Source organism: Myotis davidii, unplaced genomic scaffold (genome assembly GCF_000327345.1).
Source record: "Myotis davidii unplaced genomic scaffold, ASM32734v1 scaffold184, whole genome shotgun sequence".
NCBI classification, from domain to species: domain Eukaryota; kingdom Metazoa; phylum Chordata; class Mammalia; order Chiroptera; family Vespertilionidae; genus Myotis; species Myotis davidii.
In genome coordinates, this window is record NW_006297021.1 from 6,277,239 (window position 1) to 6,278,964 (window position 1,726).

The following is a 1,726-nucleotide window of genomic DNA, read 5'->3' on the forward strand; positions in this document are numbered from 1 at the left end:
AGTAGATCCACAAAAAAGCTTGCATTACTTTAAAAATAATGGTAGGGACAATAATTCTTTTTTCTCCTTGGCCACCTTTGCCTCCTTCCCCCCATTTTTTTCTCTATATATGAATCCTGTTTTAGGAAGTTATATACAGGAAAGGAAAATAATAATGAGATTGGGGGGGCCTGGGGAGGAGGAGGAGGACCTGCAGACGGGACCCCAAGGGATTTGTAACTCCCAAAGGGCTTTATATGTATTAATCCTGTTTCTTTCCTAGTTTCTGGGCTAAATTGAGGCTTTGGAATGAGGCGGTGGTGACGTGAGGCTATAGAGCAGCTGTTCTCAACTTGTGGGTTGTGACCCCTTTGGCGGTCGAACGACCCTTTCACAGGGTTCGCCTAAGACCATCCTGCATATCAGATATTTACATGACGATTCATCACAGTAGCAACATTACAGTTATGAAGTGGCAATGAAAATAATTTTATGGTTGGGTCACAACATGAGGAACTGTATTTAGGCATTATCTATGCAGCCGTGGGCAAACTACGGCCCGCGGGCCCAAACTACGGCCCGCTTGAAATGAATAAAACTATTGAAAAAAAAAGACCGTACCCTTTTATGTAATGATGTTTACTTTGCATTTATATTAGTTTACACAAACACTCCATCCATGCTTTTGTTCCGGCCCTCCGGTCCAGTTTAAGAACCCACTGTGGCCCTCGAGTCAAAAAGTTTGCCCACCCCTGGCCTAGTGGGTTTACTCTCTTTCTGTTAGAACAGCTACTACTCACAGATCCTGGTCTTCAGGGAGACTGGAGTGAGACTGAGCAATCAGCACCTCCTGCTCATCATGTCTATAAAGAGCACGGGTGTCCTTTGGGGTGGGGAGGTGGGGGTGGGGGGTCATCATTTTTATGTCCCAGTAAGTCCCTAGCACAATTCTGGCCCCTAGGAAAATTCAGCACACAATTCAATCATCTTTTCCATCTATTTGGGGAAGAACATTTTCTCTCAAATGCCCTGATAATTGAGGCAAAATTGGATTTATGGGCTTGTTATCCAAGGAGCTACCATTCATTTACCCTAGTAGTTTGATTTCCCCGTACATTTTTTATTAAAAAGCAAATCAAGGAAGTGCAACTGTTCTTTTTCTCTTGCCCTTTTCTCCTTCTCCCTCTGTCCTGCTCCTCCTAACACCCAACTCCTCCCCCGTGCCCCGCCTCCCTGCAGGTCCAGCATGCCAGCAAACAGATCAGCGCTGAGCAACAGTACAAAGGGATCATGGATTGCGTGGTGAGAATCCCCAAGGAGCAGGGCTTTCTCTCCTTCTGGAGAGGTAACCTGGCCAACGTGATCCGTTACTTCCCCACCCAAGCTCTCAACTTCGCCTTCAAGGACAAGTACAAGCAGATCTTCCTGGGGGGCGTGGACCGGCACAAGCAGTTCTGGCGCTACTTTGCCGGTAACCTGGCTTCTGGTGGGGCAGCTGGGGCCACCTCCCTCTGCTTTGTCTACCCGCTGGACTTCGCCAGGACCAGGTTGGCTGCCGACGTGGGCAAGGGTAGCGCCCAGCGTGAGTTCAGTGGTCTGGGCGACTGTCTCACCAAGATCTTCAAGTCCGATGGCCTTGGGGGTCTCTACCAGGGTTTCAGCGTCTCTGTCCAGGGCATCATTATCTACAGAGCTGCCTACTTCGGAGTCTATGATACTGCCAAGGGTGAGAGAAGGGCTTGGGGGG

General features: G+C 48.7%; 1 protein-coding gene across 1 annotated transcript in view; it reads left to right on the top strand.

The window, feature by feature from the left end:
• The window catches only part of SLC25A4 (solute carrier family 25 (mitochondrial carrier; adenine nucleotide translocator), member 4), a 4,751-nt gene that overhangs the window by 1,632 nt on the left and 1,393 nt on the right, over positions 1-1,726 (top strand). The window contains exon 2 of the mRNA XM_015569770.1: positions 1,206-1,705. Coding sequence (XP_015425256.1) covers positions 1,206-1,705 — 500 coding nt within the window. The remainder of the gene's footprint in view (positions 1-1,205; positions 1,706-1,726) is intronic.